We start from the raw sequence: 26644 nt of genomic DNA, 5'->3' as shown, positions 1-26644 counted from the left end.
ATCTTGTGTTTGTCTCTATTCATTTTTGTTTCTACAATCAATCTAAACCGGGAATTTTATTTCCGGTTTGATTCGGTTTTAGGCTCTTCTCTTCTCGACCACACTTAAACCAGTACACCTTTCAATTTAATCCGATCAACATTCACATCAATTCCCAAACACACAGAACCGATGGGAGGTCCTAATCTGAGAGCGGTGGCTCTTATAGCCGGCGATAAAAACGTACGAGGATGTCTTCAATTCATACAAGACACTTCCGGTGATCTGTCTTTTCTTCTTTTATTGGCCGTCGGATATGTTTTATTTCATTCTCTTGTATTGATTTTGTTTTTGTGTGGCAGGGACAACTCATGTAACAGGAAAGATCTCAGGACTGTCTCCTGGCTTCCATGGCTTTCATATTCACTCTTTTGGTGACACCACAAATGGCTGCAACTCTACTGGTTGGTCTTTCAACTCTTTGTGTCTGTTACTGTACAATTCGAGTTCAAGACTGGAACTTGTAGCTTGTGCTTAAGTCTTTAACCGTTTCTGGTGAAGAATCTAATGGTTCTATGTCTGAAACAACATGTATACATATGAAATGAGTAATCTTGCTTGATATTAGTATTTAGATGGACTACTAGTGTTGCCAATAGAATTCAATTCACTAAATAAACCATTTTTTTTTTATCATCTATAATAGGAGCTGAAACATATTAAATATCATTTTAGATATTGAATGATGTTACCTATGTATATTTTTGAGTTATGTACTTAGTGTTTAGTTCTTTTGTTTTCTTGTGGAAATATTAACTCCAGGACCTCACTTCAATCCATTAAATCGAGTTCATGGGCCACCGAATGAGGAAGAGCGTCATGCTGGAGATTTGGGGAACATTCTTGCAGGATCAGACGGTATAAGTTTTTTCCTTCATCTATATACTTTGCCTTCCGAAGAATGATGCTAGTGTTTTGTGGATGAGACTTGCTTGTTTCAGGTGTTGCTGAAATCTCAATCAAAGACAAAGAGGTAAACAAATCTTCTCCTTCTTGAACCATTAATGCAAGTATGTAACAGTATATATTTCTTAGTCGGTTTTTCAAGTCCCAAGCTTCTCACATTGTGCATATGTCTATGCTGGCCTGACATGTCCCCATTTATCTCGGCTTCTCTTTTTACTTCACAGATACCACTTAGTGGGCAGTATTCCATACTTGGGAGGGCGGTTGTTGTACATGGTGATCCTGATGACCTTGGCAGAGGTGGGAACACTTTTTTATAGCCTTTCAAATATTTCCAATGTCACTGACTTTATACAAAGAAGCAGTAGAAGCTTAAGGGCCGAATCTCAGTAGTAATCATTGTGTCTAGTTTCATTTAGTTGTGTCATCAAGTATCTGCCACAGTTCTTAGGTTCATGATGTGCTCTGTTGATGATGTTAAATTAAAGAATCCTAATCTCTTTGCGGTTATTACCGTGCAGGAGGACACAAGCTTAGCAAATCAACAGGAAACGCAGGCGCACGAGTTGGATGCGGTATATTGCTTGCTAACATTTTTGAGAAAACAAACCAACACCATTTTCTCTCTTGTGTGTGAAGTAACTCACTCTAGGTTTCGATGTTAAACCAGGTATTATCGGACTTCAATCAGCTGTGGATCCTAAACTGTAGCTTTTGAGATCGATGAACTATCCACACCTGAGCCACACTCGTTTTTTTAACTGTTAATGTACATCAGAGGCCATAGTTTGTATATTGACATACTGTTTGAGACGCAAGTGATAATAATGTACGCCAGTACGTGAATTCAAGTTATCATTAAATCATTATATCTGAAAACAAGAAAACGATTGAAATACACAAAATTAGCCAGGATTTTCGCTGCTGAGTTCGTGAGCCATCTGACAATGTGCTATCGAGAATATGGTTCAGTCCATATATCTTCCCAGGTAGGTTGCAGGAGAGCTTTCCGAATCTTTCCCCACATCACGTGATACAATGGTCTACTTTGAACCTATCCTCTCAGCCAAGTGTTCCTGTAGGAAGAGCTGTCACGAAGAGAAGCATCGTGGGGCTTGTATTCCATGACATATGCATGAGGCAGCTTCAAGTGCCGTTTGATTGCGAAAGATCTTGTGAATAGTAATCTCACCTGATGATGAAAAGCATTGCGATTCCACACACTAATGATGTCCTCAGCACTGCCCCACAGATGTTATCAGCATCATCAAGCTGGTCACCTACCAACGCAAGAAGCTGAAGAAAACCAAATAAATGGAAGGGTATAAAACATCATTTCTAGATTTCTTTTTTTCAAAACTCAGACTCTAAGTATGAAAGATATGGTCAGGTTAAAGAACATTTACAAAAAGAGAAACAAACTCACCAGATCTTCCCAGAACCGAGAAGATACACCTTTGGAGAAACGTATGATCCACTTTCCACCATTTGCAGTTGGCACCATCCTGATTGAAATGAATTTTAGCAACTTTAGTAGTATTAGAGATATCGATGATCCACATACGAACAAACACAAGGACAGCAAGTAAAAATCAACATACTGAAAATAAGTACCTCCCACATGGGGCGAATGCCATCCTTGAAGAAATGGAGATCACTTGGACTAGGCAATAGAGAAGAACGAGCAAGGTGACAGTAGCAGGCCCAAAACCCTTCAACCTGTGAAACCAAAGCCATATCTCATAAAGTAAAACAAAGATAAGATAGCAAACAGCTTTTCCCCTTAGAATTCTGTGAGCTTACCGTGCTGAATTCAACAATCTTCTTAATGATATCTTCGTAAGATGTCTGGTTCCTGACCCCTTACCAAATCGCAAACCTGTACTGAAAATTTCCAAAAAAAGAAATTTTTAAGAAAAACGTGGAGCCGCTGGCTAGCCAGTGTATAATCCAATGTTCTACTGGATGGCATGTTCTCTCAAGATTACTATTGAAAGTTTTCTCACACTTACATGAGCTTAAAATTAAATCCCCCGAACATTAAGTTCCACGAATACTAATGTCTCACTAGAGCACGATTCTTGAGCTCATAGACATTAAACAAAGTCGCAAAAACCTAAGAACACTTGCAGAAGTTGTAGATTTTAGAATCCGAATCTTCGCCAACCTAGGCTCTAAACATAAATTTCACAATCTTTCGGCTAACATCAGATTTTGACATTGATGTAAAGAAAACCAGTAGAGGATGCAAACCAGCTTTGAGCTCGCGCGCGAGAGTGGCGTTCATCGGAAACATACTGCGACTTGACATTGTCCATGATCTCATCGTGCCTCCTCTCCGTAATCTCCATTTTTATTTTTTGCTTCTCGATTTCAGCTTCAGGCGTTCGGGTTCAAAGGCGAGAGAAGACGAGCTCATTTGACGAGACTCTCCTGTCAAATATATAAACGGAGCTCAAAACCTCCAGAAAACTTGCCAATGGGCCCTGTTGAATCAAACTAATGGGCCTTCATTGGGTCAGATCGTTAAGTCTTTTTATACTATAACTAGATTTTTTACTCGAGCGCGAATCTGCTTTAATAATTTAATTTAATTTAATTTTGCAATATTTTTTAAGAAAAAGATGAATTTCGTAAAAAATATTTTTATTAATATTATTAAAATATTATTTGATTTCCTATTTACATTGTTTTTATAAATTTGTTATTTTTGAACTTAGCTATTTATTTGTTTGTATTATAAAAGTAAAATTACTGTTACTAAAGTATTTACAGTTTCTTATAAGTACACAATTTTAATATCACATAGATTTCTCAGTACATATACACTACTATACTATACTATACACTACTATGAATACTTTATTAATAATTAGTTTTATTTTTTAATAATATTAAGATAATATAATAGAAAATTGTTTTATATATATTTTTCTATGAAATTTATTTAAAGTGTGCTTTATTATTTTTCATAGTTAAGTTTTTATACAATTTTACCATTTAAATAACTAATATTTAGATATCAGTTTGTTTGTATACGTAAATGTATAAATGTATTTATAAACATGTGTATATTGTTTCTTAATAAATAAATTAAAAGCGTCATATAGATTGGTCCATGCTTATTAACTAATACAACACTGTTATAAATATTTTATTATAATTTTATATATATTTCTATTTGACATAAAAAGTTAATCCTTATGCAATATATCTAACTTTTTTGTATTTACCAAATTTTTAGAATGAATGTATTATTATATACTTACTTTATGCATGTTTGTATTTAAAATACTCTTATCTAATTCTTTTAAATGCATATCTAATAGTTTTATATGTATATTTAGGTCTAAATCATAATAAATATTTTTATGAAATTTAAATAATAGTAACTATCTGTTTGTTAGATATAAGAAAAGGAGAAAAAATATATATATATATATATATATATATATAAAATTTATGCTAATATTAAGTAATATTTTATTTATTAAAATAAAAAATAAAAATCTAAAAAATTAAATATATCTCCTACTTGATATAGTTACAATATAAATTAGTGGTGGAATTATGATGTTTTAGCGGTTCACAAAATGTTTTCCCCGATTGAGAAGTTACTTTTCTCGGAAAAGGGTTACCATGTACTTCGATTTATTATTATTAGTGACCTAATTTAAAAAAATATATATATTTTAGATAATAAAAAAATTTAGGTATGTTTCATAAAAACATGTTTGGTTAGTTAAATGAATATTTGGATTATGATTTTTTTTAAAACAATTGTCTCAAAATTTATTAAAATCTAATTGTTGATGAGTAAATAACTATGTTAATTTATTTAATTGATAAAAAGCAATTCAAAAGCATATAAACAAACTGTTTAATCAACAATATGTGTATTAATTGTGGATTATTCTTACCACATTTTATTTTTAATAGAACTTTGTAAGCTTATTATAAGCCAAAACTGAATTGGCCCGGTAACGAAGAAACGAAAATTGACCAATGTTTTTAAGAACCTTTTATAATCTATTATAAAATTAGATGATTTTGTAGCCAACACCAATATAAAAATACTAAAGTTTTATTTTTTACTTATTTGATTAGGTTAATTATTTTAATATTAATTATATATTTTATTTTTATGTATATGCTATTTTATGTTTTGACATACTTTATGAATTTTTTAAATAAATTTTAGTGTTATGTTTTAAGATAGTTAGCATATATATCAAGTTAGTTAATTTTAGTTCATATTTTGAAATTAATTTATAGATTTACTTTAGAAATATTAAGATTTATAAAAATATTAAACAATGATACTGATTTGGAATTTTTTCGTATTTTTATTTATATATGAATATTTTTAATAGTATATAGCCCTTTTCGTAATATTGGTTGTGGACATAATTTGTTTTTTTCTTGTTAAACTCTTTTTATGTTAAGTTTTCAAGAATTTAGTATAAATACCAATCTAATTTTTAAGATAATTAATACATTAGTTAATTTATCATTTTTGTAATTTTGTATTTATTTTTATTTTACTTTCACATACATGATTATTAGAACATTTTTTTATGTTGATTTCTTTTTTAAAATGTTATTTTTGTTCGATAAAATTTTATTTTTAATTTTCAAATATTTAGTTTAAAAATAAAGTTAATTATTTCTGGCAAAAAAATTTAAAATTATTTAATTTTATTTTGAGAGAAATAAAATATTGTAAATTTTATATTTAAAAATATCAAATTAACATTTTGAGAATAGATATTATTAATAATAATTTTAGCTTCTATGTGACCACTTTAAATAACATATAGCCTCAATTTTAAAATCATATGTGCTTTAGATTCATATTTTCTTTATTATTTCAAATTCTTTTATTTTTTAATATTATATTTTGTACGTAAAATTTATGTTATTCTTCCAAATATTTAGTTTATATATCAATATGATTCCTTTAATGATTTTGGCTTTTTCTAAATTTTACATTGATTATGAAAGAAACAATTTTTGAAAGTTCTATAAGTAATATATAAAATGGTGATTAAAATATTTTTCTTGGTGCTTCAAGATAATATATGAATATTCTCAATAATTTACGGCATCAAATTATATATAGTATATGTTATTTGTGAATATTTTAAGTTATTTCTGTTTTTTAAAGCATATAGTCCATATCATATTAAAGGTTACATACATAATTATATTTTTAATAATAATATGCGATCAATACCAATTCCTATAAGGTACGTGAACAGTCTCTTATTATATTAAGTTTTCAATAATTAGCTACAAATATCAATCTAACTTTAAAGATAAGTTTTACAAATTTTAATTTATCTTTTTATAATTTTGTGCTGTTTTTTATTTATTTTTACATACGTGATTATTTATAAATATGTTTTTTAAAACTTTGTTTCTTTTTGAATATTTTTATTTTTGTTAATTTTTTGTTTAATTTCAAATATATAATTATTTTATATATCAAGTTAATTATCTTTAATAATATTTTTATTTACTTTATCAAATTAAGATGCTGACTTTTATATTATTATAATGATATTTTTAAATTCTATGTGAACACTTAAATAATATATATCCTCAATTTTGAAATCATATGTTATTTAGATTCATATGTAATGAAAAAGTGATTTAGATTTACATTGTCTTTATTATTTGAAATCTTTATATTTTTAAGATTATTTTGTTACTTAATTTTATGTTGATCTTCCAAACATTTATTTCTTATAATAAACTGATTCTTTTAGTTATTTGGCAATTTTGCTTACAAAATTTATTATTGATATTTTTTTGAAAGAAATAGCTTCCATTTTGAAATCATATTTTGTTAGATTCATATGTAATGAAAAGTGCTTTAGATTCATATTGTTTTATTATTTTAAAATCTTGTATTCTTTAAGATTTTTTTTGTTAGTTGATTTTATGTTGGTCTTTCAAAGGTTTACTTTATATATCAAATTGATTCCTTTAATAATTTTGCATTTTCACTAAATTGAATAGTAGTTTCCTTTTTATTTTGAAATAAACATTTTTTGAAAATCTTGAAATTTTTAAAATAATAATTAAAATGGTAATTTGACATATTTTGGTGCTTTAAAATAATATGTGGATATTCTCAATGATTTATTGCATAAAATTACATATAGTACATATTTTTGTTGAATATTTTCAGCAGTATATAACCTAAATTTTATAAATCATGTGTTTTAGATTTATATAGTTATAATTGTTTGAAAGTAATGCATGAGGAATCTTCGACAGTCTTGTGTTACTTTTGCAACGGATTGTGCTCAATTGGTGAAGATAGTTTCAGAAACAGAAGAGTGGCCAGCCTTTGCAAGTTATTTGGAAGACATAAAGTTCTTGAAGAGAAGTTTCAACAGCTCAGAGATCATTCATATACCACGGACACATAACTCAAAGGCGGATAGTCTAGCACGCAGTGCAAGGAAACAACCGTCGTTTGTCGTTCATATGGATGCAGAGTTACCGGGATGGTTCGCAGAGTCTATATGAATCTGTTTTGCTGCTGACAAAAAAAAAAAAAAGTATTGCATTTTTAAATTAACTATTATATTTGTTTGTTATTTTTATGTTAATTTTCGAAACTTTATTTTATATAGTATAGATTTGTACATGATGTTTTTAACTTTGTAAGTTTAACTTATTTGATAATTATTTATATTTTATTTTGAAATAAAAAATTTTGTAATATTAACATTTTTAGAAATACCAAATTGAAAAACGATTTGGTATATTTTTGGTGCTTTAAAATAATATGTGAACATTCTCAATGATTTATAATATCAACTTATATATAGTATATGTTAGTTTGAATATTTTCAATAGTATATAACCTAAACTTTGAAAATCATGAGTTTAAATTTAGATTTATATAGTTATACTTGTTTGAAAGTCTTGTATTTTTAAATTAATTATTCTTTTCGTTATTTATTTTTTAATTTTCGAAAAATATTAAACATTATGTTAACTTAATATAGTATTTATATTTTTGTAAATTTACCTTATTGGATATTGATTTATATTTTAGTTTGAAATAAACATTTTTTTGGTAATACTAACATTTTTAAAAATAGTAAACTTAAATAATAATTTGTCATACTACGATTGGTGGTTTAAATCCCTATGTGGACGCTCTCGATGGGTTATAGCCTCAAATTTTATATAGTATAAAATTAACCAAACAAATCATTTTCTGTCTAACCTTTTTTTTGCTTTCTTTCTTATCTACCAGTTTAACCTCTAGAAAATTCTTAATCAACTTGTATAAAAGTGTAATAACCTTCCAAAATACTATTTTTTTGTAAAATTATTGAACAAAAGGATTCGGTGGTCGGTCTCATCTGTCAAAGGGGGATATGTCAACGTAGGCAAATAGATAATTGGCGGTGGTCTGTCTGTCGATCTGTGATTTCTGCAAAAACAAGTGACAAAACTTTATTGACATTTCACACGGATCTAAGAAGACTACGCGCCTAATAGTTTTTAATTTTAATTTTAATTTTGTGTCGTCTTAGTTTTCTGTTGTTGATTTCAGCCGTTGTGCTTTTGCCATCGAAATCTGAAGCGATTACGCCCTCAATCGTTGATCCGAGGAAGATAGTTTCCAGGGAATTTTGATATCTCTATATTCCTCTCATCGTAGTAGAATGAGTTACCGGGTCCCCATCCTCCTCTGTGCGATAGCTGGGTCATGCTTACCTTCCGGCTTCGCTTCCTCCGTTGACGTTTGCGATCATCATGATGAATTCGAGGTCTTCCGATGCGGAATCGAGAATAAATGTCATCACTCTCTTTATCCCAGACCGGTACGCAATAATTAGCTTATCTTCTCCTCACCTTCTTATGGTTGGTCGTTTGTGATTTTCCGATTGAATTTGCTATGGCTTGGCTTTGATGTGGGGCTTGTTTTGTATCTCGACAAGTATCTAAATTTGTGTGTTTGTTGCCTAATTCAGGTGGATGGAGACTTGCTAGACAATTCAAACCATGTAAATGCTTATACTTCCATACTATTTTATACCTCCAGGTGCCCGTTTTCACGTGCAGTTCGCCCCAAGTTTGATGTTCTGAGCTCAATGTTCCCCCACATAAGGCACCTGGTTGTTGAGCAATCTCAGGCTTTACCATCGTAAGAACTGCCTTCTACTATTAGAATGTGTTTATAAGCCCTGTTGAGCATCTTCTTTTTTGGTCCACGTTGATTGATTGACCTTTACGATTTTCACAATTTGCAGTGTCTTTTCTAGGTATGGTATCCATAGCTTGCCTTCAATCCTCATGGTGAATCAAACATTCAGGATCCGATACCATGGACAGAAGGATCTTACATCCTTTATTCAGTTTTACGAACTAACAACAGGTGAGGGTTCTTCTCCTGCGTCTCTGTTTTCTGCATATCTGAATACATTAGCACACCACTCACTTCCCTTGAAGAAGCATGAATGCCTGGCAAAACAATCAGTTTAACTTCTGTTATAATAAGCTCCACTCGGTGTGTCTCTGTGGCTTTGCTTTCCAGGTCTTAAACCTGTCCAGTATGTGGATGAAGGTGAACCAACGAGCTATGACACCCATGGTAATCTGATCACATGGCTACACAGCGGGTCATCTATCAAGGAAATAACTGAAAGAGATCCATATTTGGTACTTGCACTGATGTTTCTGTCTTTGAAACTGGCAATTTTGATCTTCCCCATCATGGGAGCGCGCTTGCAAACGTTGTGGGCATCTTATGCTCCGCATCTGAGCTTGGGAATACTCGGTGAAACTAGCCAGCTGTTTGGCCGTGCCATGCACATGATCGATGTGAGGAGGCTTTGGATTAAACTGAGACTAGCGAAAACCAGGAACTTCCAAGAGAGAGCAAAGAACGCACTTGCATCGGTCTCGCTAGGAAAATCTACTTCACAATCTGGGTGATTCAGAGATCCTTCATCATCGCCGAGCTTAGTTAGATTACTTTACTTTTGGTCGACATGTGTTAACTTTGGAGTTCCTATCTCTGTATGTAAATCATATTTTTGCTTATTTGTGAATATTGTCTTCGTTTCTTGAATATTCTTGTCTGTGTCTTTTTTTGTTTTGCTTGTATTGATTTCTCAACGGTTTGGTTTAATTGGTGCTAGAGGTGGACACCTGGGTCGAATATGTGAAAGAAACGTGTCGTCTTTGTGGATCACTCTGGTTCACACATGTAGAAGTTTCGCTTTCCTGTCATTTTTGCGTATGTTTATGATAGTTGAATATCTCTGTTTAGATCTTTCCACTTAGGAATCTTAAGCTGCGAAGCTTATTCCAATGTGATTTGATCCTCTTAATCAACAATAAAATTTGAATCTATTTTTTGTTATGATGGTTTAAGATAGGGCTAGGCAATCGGAGTCCTAACCAGTTCGAGTTTATTAGGGTTTCAAGTTTTTGGATTCATCAAACTTGATTGTCAGATGTAAAGTGACTTAGATAAAGCCTAAATCAAGGGAGCAATTTCATGATTGTCACATGTTTATAAAGTAGGCAACAAAAAGTAGACAAAGAGGTGAAGCAAAAAGTAAAACAAAGCATAAACTGAAGTTGGCAAAAGCTAAACGTTGGGAATAATGTTTTGTAGATTTATAGTCTGATTTTTCATCTTGGCATTTTTGTTATGAGTTTATAGATATTACAAAATTTCCAAAAAAAAGATGAAGTAAATTTATCTTTTCCAATAATGAAGTTTATATTTCACACTTGTTGATTCATTTTCTGGTTTGCTCACGTTTTTATACCATCTCTTATTTATTTACTAGGAGATGTCTGCGCATAATATTATTTTATTGTTGTTAAGTATGATATTTTTGAATGATGTAATTATATGGTCATTATTTATTTGTGAAGAGCATGATTTAGTACTTTATTGTGTGATGTAGTATTAAGTTATAGGTTAATATATTATGTGTTTGTATTTTCAATAACGTGTTGTTGTGTGTATAGTAGTATGTTAGTGGTGAAATGAGCTTCTAATGTAAAGCATCTTGAATTTCAATAAATTTTCATTTAAGCATTTATTGATTCTAACATTAACGGTTTAAGCGTCAACATTGTATTTAATATTTTCACATTTTTGAACACTATTCTTTTTGTTAACAACGTCGAACATTATTCTCCTAAGACGTTTTTTCCTTCTCCGCATATTTTGACTTGAGCCATCACCATCTATTTATTTCGTTTACATTTCCAGTGTGCGGTGTTTCTTACCATCACTGGAAAAAGACTCACATTCGTTTCTCTTGTTTTTCCTCGTCTTTTTCTCTTGTGAGATTATCTAATATTTGTTGTAGATCAGGTTTATGAGTTCCCAGTTGTGCGGTTGTTTCTCATGATGTTGTACGCTGTTCTGGTCAATATTTGTCCTCTTCTTCCTTAAATTTGGCTAATGTTAGGAACTACATCTCCTTGGGTTGGTCAGAGTTTAGTTGTCTTTAATGTTGTCTTCCTCGTAGTTGGCTTGTCGTTGATAGTCACTGCTCGTCTTGGTTTCAAGATCTAGTTTTTGCTGATTTGACTTTTACGTTCTCTTCATAGATCGAGGATGGCTCCACAGTTTATTGATTTTTTGTAGTCTCATTTTCTCTCTTTGTTCTCTCATCTCGTTGCACTTTTCATCGCTGGTTGCGTCTCCGGTGGCTCTCCATTTCGCCATGTTTGCCACTCCAGGTTTGGATAGTGTTTTCCTTCGTGTACGTTATGTGGGCTTGGAAGATTATTTCTTGTCTCAAACTTGAGATTTGGTTTCTTTGTGGTTAGCTTCCATTCTCCCTCATTTATGTTGTTTTTCTTCTCTTCCTGCTTCCCTTGGTATAGGTGTGTGGAGTTAGTCTCTTGGAGCTTTGGTCTCTTCTATTCAGAACTTTGTGATTCTTCGTTGGCAATGAACGCCTTGTATGTGGTTGTTTGTTTGTGAGGTGCTTCTTAACTCTTAGCTGGTGGTTGTGCTTTAGGCATCTGTTTTCGTGCTTCGTGGTGACTTTTATCTTCCATTGATTATTCTCCTTCTGACCCGTTTTTTTGATTTTTTGGGTTGGTGCTTGATCGCGTTCATTTGTGTTCCACACTTTTACTGAGTTAGTGTTACTATAGTATTTTGCTTTTTCTTTGTGATTTTGGAAATTTAGGTTTAGATTATGTATCGTACTCTAGTTTTTTTAGTTTAGTTATTTTATAGTTTTTAATAGTCAAATAAATTTATAATTTGTAAATAATATAATAGAAAATATCAAAAAAAATAAAAGTTTATGTTATTTTTTATTTATGAATAAATAAAATTTTTAAAATATATTTTTATTATATATTTTTATTCATCTTCAACTTTACTGACCAATAAAATAGATTATAAAATTTTATATAATAATGGTTAGTGTGAGAAAGATTTTATGGCACAATTAGAAAGTATTAAGCAAAATTGTTAAAGTGTAAAAGAAGAAGGACCTAAAATATAAAAACAAAAAATATATGGGGACACATGTCATCAAACCCCTCTACCACTTGTCATAAGAAGAGAAAAAGTTAACTTTATATATATAGATAGATATGGCTCGACTCTAACCGGTTAATAGTATTATTCCAAACCATCATAATAATCTCTTATAATTAATTTGGTTCACCTCATTTTATACGCAAGTCTGAGAACACTAATTGTTAGTGCCAATTATTAGTTTCAATTTATGCATCCAATGATTTTTCTTTAGGACAGTTTTAGAATAATAGTTTATATATTCGACATGTATCATGGATGATAAACCGGACTGAAAGTTTTGTTTCTGTTAAGATGAAAAATAAAAAATAAGAATTTTTAGCAATAAATTTTTCATTTCACTTTCTTTTTCTCATCCAGGATGCAAATGACCTACAGTTTAAAGCAAAGCAAGCATCAATACTGCATCAATACTGATGGAGATGTGAAGGATGCAAATGACCTACATATTTCCTTTTTGTTAACATTCATATTTTATCATTCAACGCTTTTTTGTTTAACCATTAATATTCCACAACTTATAAAACATCACTTTAACCGTACTACATAATATTATTCACTTATTCCTTTGTCACTGTTCTAAATGACCTACATATTTCTTTTTTGTTAACATTCATATTTTATCATTCAATGCTTTTTTGTTTAACCATTAATATTCCACAACTTATAAAACATCACTTTAACCGTACTACATAATATTATTCACTTATTCCTTTGTTACCGTTCAATCTAAATATTACTCTTACTATCTAAATCTAGAACTGGATTCAACTCAATTATTTGAGTATTACACATTTTTCACTATTCACTATTTTAACGTATAAGCTAAAAAATTAATCAAATACTTACTATTTTTTTTAATATATTCTATTAATTTTGTTATGTTTGAGTCATCCACCTAATAAACTGTATATTTAAATAGTAATATTTTAAAAAGTAATTTTATTTACATTTATATAAATAAATTTATAATTCTAAAATAACAATAACTTTTAAGAATATCATAATTATTTACACGCATAGGACACATACCCTTTTATTTGCTTATTGGAAAATGAACGAGTCTAAAGCTTTTTCACATATTATATGAGAAAAACTTGGATTTTTCTAAATTAGATTCGTTTAAATCGGAACATATTAAGATGAGTTTCTTAGATTAGATTTTTGTTATGTATATATGTAACAATACTTTGTATGTTGTAACAAATAGAATAATTCATCTCTTTCCTAAATTTTTAACTCACTATCAATCCATTTCTATAATCCAAGATGAGGAAATCCGTTCAACTCTTGTCTACGTTCTTAATCGTCTTCATTATTCTCTCACTAGGTTTGTATTTACATTTTAATACATTGCATAAATTCATTCTATAGGAAATTGAATATAATATTCAGATCTTTATTACTTTTAATATATCGTGAATCCATATAAAATTTTTTGTTTACTATATAAAATATAGCATTAAATTATCTCTTTTGTGTAAAATTCATAAATTTCCAGAAGGCAACAGAATATAGAAAAACTGATTCAAACATTTTGTGCGTCAAAATTAAAAAGGATCATACTTGAAGTACTTAAGAGTTTTGTTTTTATATTGGTTTATTTTTATTTTTTTAATGTATAGGGTTAATATACGATGAAGAACAACTATGATTAAACAATTTTAAATATTTTCATTGTTTTATCATCTATTTATGTACATATTGTCCGACACATACAAATATGTTAACCAACATTTTCATAGTAGGGATGAACTATTGTCCTTATATAAATTTATGAGATATTTTGAGATTTATATATTTTATAGGTGATATGTTATGCTTTTCCAATATAAACATTAATTTCTCTTAAAACATAAAAAAATTATATGTTTTTACTAATATACACGCAATGCTTAAAAATATTTGTTCACAAAATAGAAAAATATATACTTTGACCTTATCATATACTCATTTTTTATTTACTAGCAAAATCTGTTTCTCTTTTTGCTTATAATGGTTAAAATAATAGTTCATTAAGCAGTTTTTGTTGATAAATAAGTTTTATAATTCAGAAAATTTATATATATTATCTCCCAATTAAAATTTCAGATTTTTTTATATATTACAGGAATGATGGCAGATGCGAAAAAACAGTGTCCATATAAAATTCCAATTAATAAAAAGTTTTCGTATTGTGCTGCAACACACTGTTTGGCTGATTGTAAGAAGCAACATGGAGCTGATGCTAGTGGTAGTTGTTCCGCAGAAAAGGGATTTTGTAACTGCGTTGCTAATTGTAAGGGTTCTCGCTAAGTGTTGTGAATATAATAATATCCAACCAAAGTTTTATACTATATTTTTACTAATAAATATCTAAATGTTAAAATGTTTGTCTCAGATTTGTGGATCTATTTATAATAAATAATAATAAGAGAATTAAATAAATACAAATGTGATTAACAAGATTGTACTTTAAATAAAATAAATGATCACAATATTATTAGATGTATCCAAAAATGTGTATATGATCAAAAACGTTTAAGACGAGTTTTAAAAGACAGTGATGAAATCACAACCAATATTTAAATGTGATATCATCACCTAACATGTAAATTTTGTGTACATTTTAAAACAAATAAAATAAAAATAGCAAGTCTTGATGATCGACACTAAATAGACGACACTAATTTGAAGACCTCTATAAATGTCTACATGAGCTAAAAATTTGAATATATAACTACACTAGGGGGTGTCCGCGCTTCGCGCGGAATATTATTTTATTGTTGTTAAGTATGATGTTTTTGAATGATGTAATTATATGGTCATTATGTATTTGTGAAGAGCATGATTTAGCATTTTATTGTGTGATGTAGTATTAGGTTATAGGTTAATATATTATGTGTTTGTCTTTTCAATAATGTGTTGTTGTGTGTATAGTAGTATGTTAGTGGTGAAATGGGCTTATGATGTAAAGCATCTTGAATTTCAATAAATTTTCATTTAAGCATTTATTGATTCTAACATTAACGGTTTAAGCGTCAACATTGTATTTAATATTTTCACATTTTTGAACACTATTCTTTTTGTTAACAATGTCGAACATTATTCTCCTCAGATGTTTTTTCCTTCTCCGCATATTTTGACTTGAGCCATCACCATCTATGTATTTCGTTTACATTTCCAGTGTGCGGTGTTTCTTACCATCACCAGAAAAAGACTTACCTTCGTTTCTCTTGTTTTTCCTCGTCTTTTTCTCTTCTGAGATTATCTAATATTTGTTGTAGATCAGGTTTATGAGTTTCCAGTTGTGCGGTTGTTTCTCATGATGTTGTACGCTCTTCTTGTCAATATTTGTCCCCTTCTTCCTTAAATTTGGCTAATATTAGGAATTACATCTCCTTGGTTGGTCAGATTTTAGTTGTCTTTAATGTTGTCTTCCTCGTAGTTGGCTTGTCGTTGATAGTCACTGCTCGTCTTGGTTTTCAAGATCTAGTTTTTGCTGATTTGACTTTTACGTTCTCTTCATAGATCGAGGATGGCTCCACAGTTTATTTATTTTTTTTGTAGTCTCTTTTTCTCTCTTTGTTCTCTCATCTCGTTGCACTTTTCATCGCTGGCTGCGTCTCCGGTGGCTCTCCATTTCGCCATGTTTGCCACTCCAGGTTTGGATAGTGTTTTTCTTCGTGTATGTTATGTGGGCTTGGAAGATTATTTCTTGTTTCAAACTTGAGATTTGGTTTCTTTGTGGTTAGCTTCCATTCTCCCTCATTTATGTTGTTTTTCTTCTTTTCCTGGTTCCTTGGTATAGGTGTGTGGAGTTAGTCTCTTGGAGCTTTGGTCTCTTCTATTCAGAACTTTGTGATTCTTCGTTGGCAATGAACGCCTTGTATGTTGTTGTTTGTTTGTGAGGTGCTTCTTAACTCTTAGCTGGTGGTTGTGCTTTAGGCATCTGTTTTCGTGCTTCGTGGTGACTTTTATCTTCCATTGATTATTCTCCTTCTGACCCGTTTTTTTGATTTTTTGGGTTGGTGTTTGATCGCGTTCATTTGTGTTCCACACTTTTACTGAGTTAGTGTTACTATAGTATTTTGCTTTTTCTTTGTGATTTTGGAAATTTAGGTTTAGATTATGTATCGTACTCTAGTTTTTTTAGTTTAGTTATTTTATAGTTTTTAATAGTCAAATAAATTTATAATTTGTAAATAATATAATAGAAAATATCAAAAAAAATAAAAGTTTATATTATTTTTTATTTATGAATAAATAAAATATTTAAAATATATTTTTATTATATATTTTTATTCATCTTCAACTTTACTGACCAATAAAATAGATTATAAAATTTTATATAATAATGGTTAGTGTGAAAAAGATTTTATGGCACAATTAGAAAGTATTAAGCAAAATTGTTAAAGTGTAAAAGAAGAAGGACCTAAAATATAAAAACAAAAAATATATGGGGACACATGTCATCAAACCCCTCTACCACTTGTCATAAGAAGAGAAAAAGTTAACTTTATATATATAGATAGATATGGCTCGACTCTAACCGGTTAATAGTATTATTCCAAACCATCATAATAATCTCTTATAATTAATTTGGTTCACCTCATTTTATACGCAAGTCTGAGAACACTAATTGTTAGTGCCAATTATTAGTTTCAATTTATGCATCCAATGATTTTTCTTTAGGACAGTTTTAGAATAATAGTTTATATATTCGACATGTATCATGGATGATAAACCGGACTGAAAGTTTTGTTTCTGTTAAGATGAAAAATAAAAAATAAGAATTTTTTAGCAATAAATTTTTCATTTCACTTTCTTTTTCTCATCCAGGATGCAAATGACCTACAGTTTAAAGCAAAGCAAGCATCAATACTGCATCAATACTGATGGAGATGTGAAGGATGCAAATGACCTACATATTTCCTTTTTGTTAACATTCATATTTTATCATTCAACGTTTTTTTGTTTAACCATTAATATTCCACAACTTATAAAACATCACTTTAACCGTACTACATAATATTATTCACTTATTCCTTTGTCACTGTTCTAAATGACCTACATATTTCTTTTTTGTTAACATTCATATTTTATCATTCAGTGCTTTTTTGTTTAACCATTAATATTCCACAACTTATAAAACATCACTTTAACCGTACTACATAATATTATTCACTTATTCATTTGTTACCGTTCAATCTAAATATTACTCTTACTATCTAAATCTAGAACTGGATTCAACTCAATTATTTGAGTATTACACATTTTTCACTATTCACTATTTTAACGTATAAGCTAAAAAATTAATCAAATACTTACTATTTTTTTTAATATATTCTATTAATTTTGTTGTGTTTGAGTCATCCACCTAATAAACTGTATATTTAAATAGTAATATTTTAAAAAGTAATTTTATTTACATTTATATAAATAAATTTATAATTCTAAAATAACAATAACTTTTAAGAATATCAGAATTATTTACACGCATAGGACACATACCCTTTTATTTGCTTATTGGAAAATGAACGAGTCTAAAGCTTTTTCACATATTATATGAGAAAAACTTGGATTTTTCTAAATTAAATTCGTTTAAATCGGAACATATTAAGATGAGTTTCTTAGATTAGATTTTTGTTATGTATATATGTAACAATACTTTGTATGTTGTAACAAATAGAATAATTCATCTCTTTCCTAAATTTTTAACTCACTATCAATCCATTTCTATAATCCAAGATGAGGAAATCCGTTCAACTCTTGTCTACGTTCTTAATCGTCTTCATTATTCTCTCACTAGGTTTGTATTTACATTTTAATACATTGCATAAATTCATTCTATAGGAAATTGAATATAATATTCAGATCTTTATTACTTTTAATATATCGTGAATCCATATAAAATTTTTTGTTTACTATATAAAATATAGCATTAAATTATCTCTTTTGTGTAAAATTCATAAATTTCCAGAAGGCAACAGAATATAGAAAAACTGATTCAAACATTTTGTGCGTCAAAATTAAAAAGGATCATACTTGAAGTACTTAAGAGTTTTGTTTTTATATTGGTTCATTTTTATTTTTTTAATGTATAGGGTTAATATACGATGAAGAACAACTATGATTAAACAATTTTAAATATTTTCATTGTTTTATCATCTATTTATGTACATATTGTCCGACACATACAAATATGTTAACCAACATTTTCATAGTAGGGATGAACTATTGTCCTTATATAAATTTATGAGATATTTTGAGATTTATATATTTATAGGTGATATGTTATGCTTTTCCAATATAAACATTAATTTCTCTTAAAACATAAAAAAAATTATATGTTTTTACTAATATACACGCAATGCTTAAAAATATTTGTTCACAAAATAGAAAAATATATACTTTGACCTTATCATATACTCATTTTTTATTTACTAGCAAAATCTGTTTCTCTTTTTGCTTATAATGGTTAAAATAATAGTTCATTAAGCAGTTTTTGTTGATAAATAAGTTTTATAATTCAGAAAATTTATATATATTATCTCCCAATTAAAATTTCAGATTTTTTTATATATTACATGAATGATGGCAGATGCGAAAAAACAGTGTCCATATAAAATTCCAATTAATAAAAAGTTTTCGTATTGTGCTGCAACACACTGTTTGGCTGATTGTAAGAAGCAACATGGAGCTGATGCTAGTGGTAGTTGTTCCGCAGAAAAGGGATTTTGTAACTGCGTTGCTAATTGTAAGGGTTCTCGCTAAGTGTTGTGAATATAATAATATCCAACCAAAGTTTTATACTATATTTTTACTAATAAATATCTAAATGTTAAAATGTTTGTCTCAGATTTGTGGATCTATTTATAATAAATAATAATAAGAGAATTAAATAAATACAAATGTGATTAACAAGATTGTACTTTAAATAAAATAAATGATCACAATATTATTAGATGTATCCAAAAATGTGTATATGATCAAAAACGTTTAAGACGAGTTTTAAAAGACAGTGATGAAATCACAACCAATATTTAAATGTGATATCATCACCTAACATGTAAATTTTGTGTACATTTTAAAACAAATAAAATAAAAATAGCAAGTCTTGATGATCGACACTAAATAGACGACACTAATTTGAAGACCTCTCTAAATGTCTACATGAGCTAAAAATTTGAATATATAACTACACTAGGGGGTGTCCGCGCTTCGCTCGGAATATTATTTTATTGTTGTTAAGTATGATGTTTTTGAATGATGTAATTATATGGTCATTATGTATTTGTGAAGAGCATGATTTAGTATTTTATTGTGTGATGTAGTATTAGGTTATAGGTTAATATATTATGTGTTTGTCTTTTCAATAATGTGTTGTTGTGTGTATAGTAGTATGTTAGTGGTGAAATGGGCTTATGATGTAAAGCATCTTGAATTTCAACAAATTTTCATTTAAGCATTTATTGATTCTAACATTAACGGTTTAAGCGTCAACATTGTATTTAATATTTTCACATTTTTGAACACTATTCTTTTTGTTAACAACGTCGAACATTATTCTCCTCAGATGTTTTTTCCTTCTCCGCATATTTTGACTTGAGCCATCACCATCTATGTATTTCGTTTACATTTCCAGTGTGCGGTGTTTCTTACCATCACCAGAAAAAGACTTACCTTCGTTTCTCTTGTTTTTCCTCGTCTTTTTCTCTTCTGAGATTATCTAATATTTGTTGTAGATCAGGTTTATGAGTTCCCAGTTGTGCGGTTGTTTCTCATGATGTTGTACGCTCTTCTTGTCAATATTTGTCCCCTTCTTCCTTAAATTTGGCTAATATTAGGAACTACATCTCCTTGGTTGGTCAGATTTTAGTTGTCTTTAATGTTGTCTTCCTCGTAGTTGGCTTGTCGTTGATAGTCACTGCTCGTCTTGGTTTTCAAGATCTAGTTTTTGCTGATTTGACTTTTACGTTCTCTTCATAGATCGAGGATGGCTCCACAGTTTATTTATTTTTTTGTAGTCTCTTTTTCTCTCTTTGTTCTCTCATCTCGTTGCACTTTTCATCGCTGGCTGCGTCTCCGGTGGCTCTCCATTTCGCCATGTTTGCCACTCCAGGTTTGGATAGTGTTTTTCTTCGTGTATGTTATGTGGGCTTGGAAGATTATTTCTTGTTTCAAACTTGAGATTTGGTTTCTTTGTGGTTAGCTTCCATTCTCCCTCATTTATGTTGTTTTTCTTCTTTTCCTGGTTTCTTGGTATATGTGTGTGGAGTTAGTCTCTTGGAGCTTTGGTCTCTTCTATTCAGAACTTTGTGATTCTTCGTTGGCAATGAACGCCTTGTATGTGGTTGTTTGTTTGTGAGGTGCTTCTTAACTCTTAGCTGGTGGTTGTGCTTTAGGCATCTGTTTTCGTGCTTCGTGGTGACTTTTATCTTCCATTGATTATTCTCCTTCTGACCCGTTTTTTTGATTTTTTTGGGTTGGTGTTTGATCGCGTTCATTTGTGTTCCACACTTTTACTGAGTTAGTGTTACTATAGTATTTTGCTTTTTCTTTGTGATTTTAGAAATTTAGGTTTAGATTATGTATCGTACTCTAGTTTTTTTAGTTTAGTTATTTTACAGTTTTTAATAGTCAAATAAATTTATAATTTGTAAATAATATAATAGAAAATATCAAAAAAAATAAAAGTTTATGTTATTTTTTATTTATGAATAAATAAAATATTTAAAATATATTTTTATTATATATTTTTATTCATCTTCAACTTTACTGACCAATAAAATAGATTATAAAATTTTATATAATAATGGTTAGTGTGAGAAAGATTTTATGGCACAATTAGAAAGTATTAAGCAAAATTGTTAAAGTGTAAAAGAAGAAGGACCTAAAATATAAAAACAAAAAATATATGGGGACACATGTCATCAAACCCCTCTACCACTTGTCATAAGAAGAGAAAAAGTTAACTTTATATATATAGATAGATAGATATGGCTCGACTCTAACCGGTTAATAGTATTATTCCAAACCATCATAATAATCTCTTATAATTAATTTGGTTCACCTCATTTTATACGCAAGTCTAAGAACACTAATTGTTAGTGCCAATTATTAGTTTCAATTTATGCATCCAATGATTTTTCTTTAGGACAGTTTTAAAATAATAGTTTATATATTCGACATGTATCATGGATGATAAACCGGACTGAAAGTTTTGTTTCTGTTAAGATGAAAAATAAAAAATAAGAATTTTTAGCAATAAATTTTTCATTTCACTTTCTTTTTCTCATCCAGGATGCAAATGACCTACAGTTTAAAGCAAAGCAAGCATCAATACTGCATCAATACTGATGGAGATGTGAAGGATGCAAATGACCTACATATTTCCTTTTTGTTAACATTCATATTTTATCATTCAACGTTTTTTTGTTTAACCATTAATATTCCACAACTTATAAAACATCACTTTAACCGTACTACATAATATTATTCACTTATTCCTTTGTCACTGTTCTAAATGACCTACATATTTCTTTTTTGTTAACATTCATATTTTATCATTCAATGCTTTTTTGTTTAACCATTAATATTCCACAACTTATAAAACATCACTTTAACCGTACTACATAATATTATTCACTTATTCATTTGTTACCGTTCAATCTAAATATTACTCTTACTATCTAAATCTAGAACTGGATTCAACTCAATTATTTGAGTATTACACATTTTTCACTATTCACTATTTTAATGTATAAGCTAAAAAATTAATCAAATACTTACTATTTTTTTTAATATATTCTATTAATTTTGTTATGTTTGAGTCATCCACCTAATAAACTGTATATTTAAATAGTAATATTTTAAAAAGTAATTTTATTTACATTTATATAAATAAATTTATAATTCTAAAATAACAATAACTTTTAAGAATATCAGAATTATTTACACGCATAGGACACATACTCTTTTATTTGCTTATTGGAAAATGAACGAGTCTAAAGCTTTTTCACATATTATATGAGAAAAACTTGGATTTTTCTAAATTAGATTCGTTTAAATCGAAACATCTTAAGATGAGTTTCTTAGATTAGATTTTTGTTATGTATATATGTAACAATACTTTGTATGTTGTAACAAATAGAATAATTCATCTCTTTCCTAAATTTTTAACTCACTATCAATCCATTTCTATAATCCAAGATGAGGAAATCCGTTCAACTCTTGTCTACGTTCTTAATCGTCTTCATTATTCTCTCACTAGGTTTGTATTTACATTTTAATACATTGCATAAATTCATTCTATAGGAAATTGAATATAATATTCAGATCTTTATTACTTTTAATATATCGTGAATCCATATCAAAGTTTTTGTTTACTATATAAAATATAGCATTAAATTATCTCTTTTGTGTAAAATTCATAAATTTCCAGAAGGCAACAGAATATAGAAAAACTGATTCAAACATTTTGTGCGTCAAAATTAAAAAGGATCATACTTGAAGTACTTAAGAGTTTTGTTTTTATATTGGTTTATTTTTATTTTTTTAATGTATAGGGTTAATATACGATGAAGAACAACTATGATTAAACAATTTTAAATATTTTCATTGTTTTATCATCTATTTATGTACATATTGTCCGACACATACAAATATGTTAACCAACATTTTCATAGTAGGGATGAACTATTGTCCTTATATAAATTTATGAGATATTTTGAGATTTATATATTTTATAGGTGATATGTTATGCTTTTCCAATATAAACATTAATTTCTCTTAAAACATAAAAAAAATTATATGTTTTTACTAATATACACGCAATGCTTAAAAATATTTGTTCACAAAATAGAAAAATATATACTTTGACCTTATCATATACTCATTTTTTATTTACTAGCAAAATCTGTTTCTCTTTTTGCTTATAATGGTTAAAATAATAGTTCATTAAGCAGTTTTTGTTGATAAATAAGTTTTATAATTCAGAAAATTTATATATATTATCTCCCAATTAAAATTTCAGATTTTTTATATATTACAGGAATGATGGCAGATGCGAAAAAACAGTGTCCATATAAAATTCCAATTAATAAAAAGTTTTCGTATTGTGCTGCAACACACTGTTTGGCTGATTGTAAGAAGCAACACGGAGCTGATGCTAGTGGTAGTTGTTCCGCAGAAAAGGGATTTTGTAACTGCGTTGCTAATTGTAAGGGTTCTCGCTAAGTGTTGTGAATATAATAATATCCAACCAAAGTTTTATACTATATTTTTACTAATAAATATCTAAATGTTAAAATGTTTGTCTCAGATTTGTGGATCTATTTATAATAAATAATAATAAGAGAATTAAATAAATACAAATGTGATTAACAAGATTGTACTTTAAATAAAATAAATGATCACAATATTATTAGATGTATCCAAAAATGTGTATATGATCAAAAACGTTTAAGACGAGTTTTAAAAGACAGTGATGAAATCACAACCAATATTTAAATGTGATATCATCACCTAACATGTAAATTTTGTGTACATTTTAAAACAAATAAAATAAAAATAGCAAGTCTTGATGATCGACACTAAATAGACGACACTAATTTGAAGACCTCTCTAAATGTCTACATGAGCTAAAAATTTGAATATATAACTACACTAGGGGGTGTCCGCGCTTCGCGCGGAATATTATTTTATTGTTGTTAAGTATGATGTTTTTGAATGATGTAATTATATGGTCATTATGTATTTGTGAAGAGCATGATTTAGTATTTTATTGTGTGATGTAGTATTAGGTTATAGGTTAATATATTATGTGTTTGTCTTTTTAATAATGTGTTGTTGTGTGTATAGTAGTATGTTAGTGGTGAAATGAGCTTATGATGTAAAGCATCTTGAATTTCAATAAATTTTCATTTAAGCATTTATTGATTCTAACATTAACGGTTTAAGCGTCAACATTGTATTTAATATTTTCACATTTTTGAACACTATTCTTTTTGTTAACAACGTCGAACATTATTCTCCTCAGATGTTTTTTCCTTCTCCGCATATTTTGACTTGAGCCATCACCATCTATGTATTTCGTTTACATTTCCAGTGTGCGGTGTTTCTTACCATCACCAGAAAAAGACTTACCTTCGTTTCTCTTGTTTTTCCTCGTCTTTTTCTCTTCTGAGATTATCTAATATTTGTTGTAGATCAGGTTTATGAGTTCCCAGTTGTGCGGTTGTTTCTCATGATGTTGTACGCTCTTCTTGTCAATATTTGTCCCCTTCTTCCTTAAATTTGGCTAATATTAGGAACTACATCTCCTTGGTTGGTCATATTTTAGTTGTCTTTAATGTTGTCTTCCTCGTAGTTGGCTTGTCGTTGATAGTCACTGCTCGTCTTGGTTTTCAAGATCTAGTTTTTGCTGATTTGACTTTTACGTTCTTTTCATAGATCGAGGATGGCTCCACAGTTTATTTATTTTTTTGTAGTCTCTTTTTCTCTCTTTGTTCTCTCATCTCGTTGCACTTTTCATCGCTGGCTGCGTCTCCGGTGGCTCTCCATTTCGCCATGTTTGCCACTCCAGGTTTGGATAGTGTTTTTCTTCGTGTATGTTATGTGGGCTTGGAAGATTATTTCTTGTTTCAAACTTGAGATTTGGTTTCTTTGTGGTTAGCTTCCATTCTCCCTCATTTATGTTGTTTTTCTTCTTTTCCTGGTTCCTTGGTATAGGTGTGTAGAGTTAGTCTCTTGGAGCTTTGGTCTCTTCTATTCAGAGCTTTGTGATTCTTCGTTGGCAATGAACGCCTTGTATGTGGTTGTTTGTTTGTGAGGTGCCTCTTAACTCTTAGCTGGTGGTTGTGCTTTAGGCATCTGTTTTCGTGCTTCGTGTGGTGACTTTTATCTTCCATTGATTATTCTCCTTCTGACCCGTTTTTCTGATTTTTTGGGTTGGTGTTTGATCGCGTTCATTTGTGTTCCACACTTTTACTGAGTTAGTGTTACTATAGTATTTTGTTTTTTCTTTGTGATTTTAGAAATTTAGGTTTAGATTATGTATCGTACTCTAGTTTTTTTCGTTTAGTTATTTTATAGTTTTTAATAGTCAAATAAATTTATAATTTGTAAATAATATAATAGAAAATATCAAAAAAAATAAAAGTTTATGTTATTTTTTATTTATGAATAAATAAAATATTTAAAATATATTTTTATTATATATTTTTATTCATCTTCAACTTTACTGACCAATAAAATAGATTATAAAATTTTATATAATAATGGTTAGTGTGAGAAAGATTTTATGGCACAATTAGAAAGTATTAAGCAAAATTGTTAAAGTGTAAAAGAAGAAGGACCTAAAATATAAAAACAAAAAATATATGGGGACACATGTCCTCAAACCCCTCTACCACTTGTCATAAGAAGAGAAAAAGTTAACTTTATATATATAGATAGATATGGCTCGACTCTAACCGGTTAATAGTATTATTCCAAACCATCATAATAATCACTTATAATTAATTTGGTTCACCTCATTTTATACGCAAGTCTGAGAACACTAATTGTTAGTGCCAATTATTAATTTCAATTTATGCATCCAATGATTTTTCTTTAGGACAGTTTTAGAATAATAGTTTATATATTCGACATGTATCATGGATGATAAACCGGACTGAAAGTTTTGTTTCTGTTAAGATGAAAAATGAAAAATAAGAATTTTTAGCAATAAATTTTTCATTTCACTTTCTTTTTCTCATCGAGGATGCAAATGACCTACAGTTTAAAGCAAAGCAAGCATCAATACTGCATCAATACTGATGGAGATGTGAAGGATGCAAATGACCTACATATTTCCTTTTTGTTAACATTCATATTTTATCATTCAACGCTTTTTTGTTTAACCATTAATATTCCACAACTTATAAAACATCACTTTAACCGTACTACATAATATTATTCACTTATTCCTTTGTCACTGTTCTAAATGACCTACATATTTCTTTTTTTGTTAACATTCATATTTTATCATTCAATGCTTTTTGTTTAACCATTAATATTCCACAACTTATAAAACATCACTTAACCGTACTACATAATATTATTCACTTTTCCTTTGTTACCGTTCAATCTAAATATTACTCTTACTATCTAAATCTA

At 29.1% G+C, this 26644-nt stretch overlaps 3 protein-coding genes across 4 annotated transcripts; 2 read left to right on the top strand and 1 right to left on the bottom strand.

The window, feature by feature from the left end:
• The first annotated feature begins 30 nt into the window (after positions 1–30).
• LOC106426158 (superoxide dismutase [Cu-Zn] 3) lies at positions 31–1811 on the top strand. The gene is made up of 7 exons (XM_013866865.3): positions 31–259; positions 342–443; positions 802–897; positions 981–1012; positions 1170–1245; positions 1467–1520; positions 1616–1811. The coding sequence occupies exons 1-7, from the start codon at positions 172–174 to the stop codon at positions 1654–1656; spliced, it is 489 nt and encodes a 162-aa protein (XP_013722319.1). The 5' UTR covers positions 31–171; the 3' UTR covers positions 1657–1811.
• Positions 1747–3525, bottom strand: LOC106426156 (eukaryotic translation initiation factor NCBP-like). 2 transcript variants are annotated; one of them, XM_048769063.1, is made up of 6 exons: positions 3199–3525; positions 2749–2829; positions 2560–2664; positions 2372–2450; positions 2138–2241; positions 1747–2021 (listed from the first exon to the last, which is right to left on the bottom strand). In XM_048769063.1, exons 1-6 carry the CDS (start codon positions 3294–3296, stop codon positions 2000–2002), a joined length of 489 nt encoding a protein of 162 aa, XP_048625020.1. In that variant the 5' UTR covers positions 3297–3525; the 3' UTR covers positions 1747–1999. The 2 variants fall into 2 exon arrangements, with proteins under 2 accessions (XP_048625020.1, XP_013722317.1); XM_013866863.3 differs by having other exon boundaries at positions 1747–2033; positions 3199–3517.
• A 4533-nt stretch (positions 3526–8058) lies between these two features.
• On the top strand, positions 8059–23807 carry LOC106426166 (5'-adenylylsulfate reductase-like 7). The gene is made up of 7 exons (XM_048769059.1): positions 8059–8798; positions 8949–9121; positions 9228–9352; positions 9512–13832; positions 14613–18293; positions 19086–22757; positions 23538–23807. The coding sequence occupies exons 1-4, from the start codon at positions 8640–8642 to the stop codon at positions 9910–9912; spliced, it is 858 nt and encodes a 285-aa protein (XP_048625016.1). The 5' UTR covers positions 8059–8639; the 3' UTR covers positions 9913–13832; positions 14613–18293; positions 19086–22757; positions 23538–23807.
• The last annotated feature ends 2837 nt before the right edge of the window (positions 23808–26644 follow it).

Source organism: Brassica napus, chromosome C9 (assembly GCF_020379485.1).
Source record: "Brassica napus cultivar Da-Ae chromosome C9, Da-Ae, whole genome shotgun sequence".
Classification (NCBI taxonomy): domain Eukaryota; kingdom Viridiplantae; phylum Streptophyta; class Magnoliopsida; order Brassicales; family Brassicaceae; genus Brassica; species Brassica napus.
This window is presented reverse-complemented; position numbering and strand designations above follow the sequence as displayed.

Bases quoted from the DNA above. Each gene is read 5' to 3' on its own strand.
- LOC106426158 (XM_013866865.3), top strand. From the start codon at position 172: ATGGGAGGTCCTAATCTGAGAGCGGTGGCTCTTATAGCCGGCGATAAA. The intron at 444-801 runs GTTGGTCTTTCA...TATTAACTCCAG, and splicing joins AAATGGCTGCAACTCTACTG to GACCTCACTTCAATCCATTA. The intron at 1,013-1,169 runs GTAAACAAATCT...TTTACTTCACAG, and splicing joins TCTCAATCAAAGACAAAGAG to ATACCACTTAGTGGGCAGTA.
- LOC106426156 (XM_013866863.3), bottom strand. From the start codon at position 3,296: ATGGAGATTACGGAGAGGAGGCACGATGAGATCATGGACAATGTCAAG. The intron at 2,665-2,748 runs GTAAGCTCACAG...TTGGTTTCACAG, and splicing joins AGATTGTTGAATTCAGCACG to GTTGAAGGGTTTTGGGCCTG. The intron at 2,451-2,559 runs GTACTTATTTTC...CATTTCAATCAG, and splicing joins GCATTCGCCCCATGTGGGAG to GATGGTGCCAACTGCAAATG.
- LOC106426166 (XM_048769059.1), top strand. From the start codon at position 8,640: ATGAGTTACCGGGTCCCCATCCTCCTCTGTGCGATAGCTGGGTCATGC. The intron at 8,799-8,948 runs GTACGCAATAAT...TGCCTAATTCAG, and splicing joins ACTCTCTTTATCCCAGACCG to GTGGATGGAGACTTGCTAGA. The intron at 9,122-9,227 runs GTAAGAACTGCC...CACAATTTGCAG, and splicing joins CAATCTCAGGCTTTACCATC to TGTCTTTTCTAGGTATGGTA.